At 43.6% G+C, this 495-nt stretch overlaps 1 protein-coding gene across 1 annotated transcript; it reads left to right on the forward strand.

Moving 5' to 3' along the window:
• Positions 1-5: 5 nt before the first annotated feature.
• LOC109131858 lies at positions 6-488 on the forward strand (the record flags this gene model as incomplete). Its single annotated transcript, XM_019243035.1, has 1 exon — positions 6-488. A coding segment is annotated over one exon (483 nt), but the record flags the coding sequence as incomplete, so codon positions are not given.
• Between the last annotated feature and the right edge of the window lie 7 nt (positions 489-495).

Here is a 495-nt window from a genome sequence, read left to right on the forward strand (position 1 = left end):
TTAGGGCTAAAAGATTTCCTATACAAGTAGAAAGCAAAACTTCGGTTTTGTACAAGGGAAACCGAGTGTTTTACATTTTCTTAGAGACTTCTTGGGAGAAGGAGTCATGGTGTAAAGCTCTTCGTCTTGCTGCTTGCGAGAATCAGGAAAGGTTTATTTGGTCCACCAAATTGAAAGACGAGTTCCGATACTACTTGGCTTCCCTTAATGCTGCTTATCCTTCTTTTATGAAACCATCAGCTGGGTTTAGTTTTGAGTCATTGGACAAAGGGATTAAAGTGGATGGTCCTTCATCCAAGGTTCGTTTATTCTGGAAGAAGTTTTCGAAGAAGTGCTCACCTAAAGTGAATATGCCCCCGTCGGGTCGTGAAGACAAGAAGACTTCAACCCGGCCTTACCAAGATTCACAATCTACCGGTGGCTCTGGAAAGAGCACCCCAGCAAGAAGGATGCAAGATAACATCCCTGAGGAAACCGATGTCCAAGTTGTCTCAC

The sequence above is a fragment of the Camelina sativa genome, unplaced genomic scaffold, assembly GCF_000633955.1.
Source record: "Camelina sativa cultivar DH55 unplaced genomic scaffold, Cs unpScaffold06669, whole genome shotgun sequence".
Classification (NCBI taxonomy): Eukaryota; Viridiplantae; Streptophyta; class Magnoliopsida; order Brassicales; family Brassicaceae; genus Camelina; species Camelina sativa.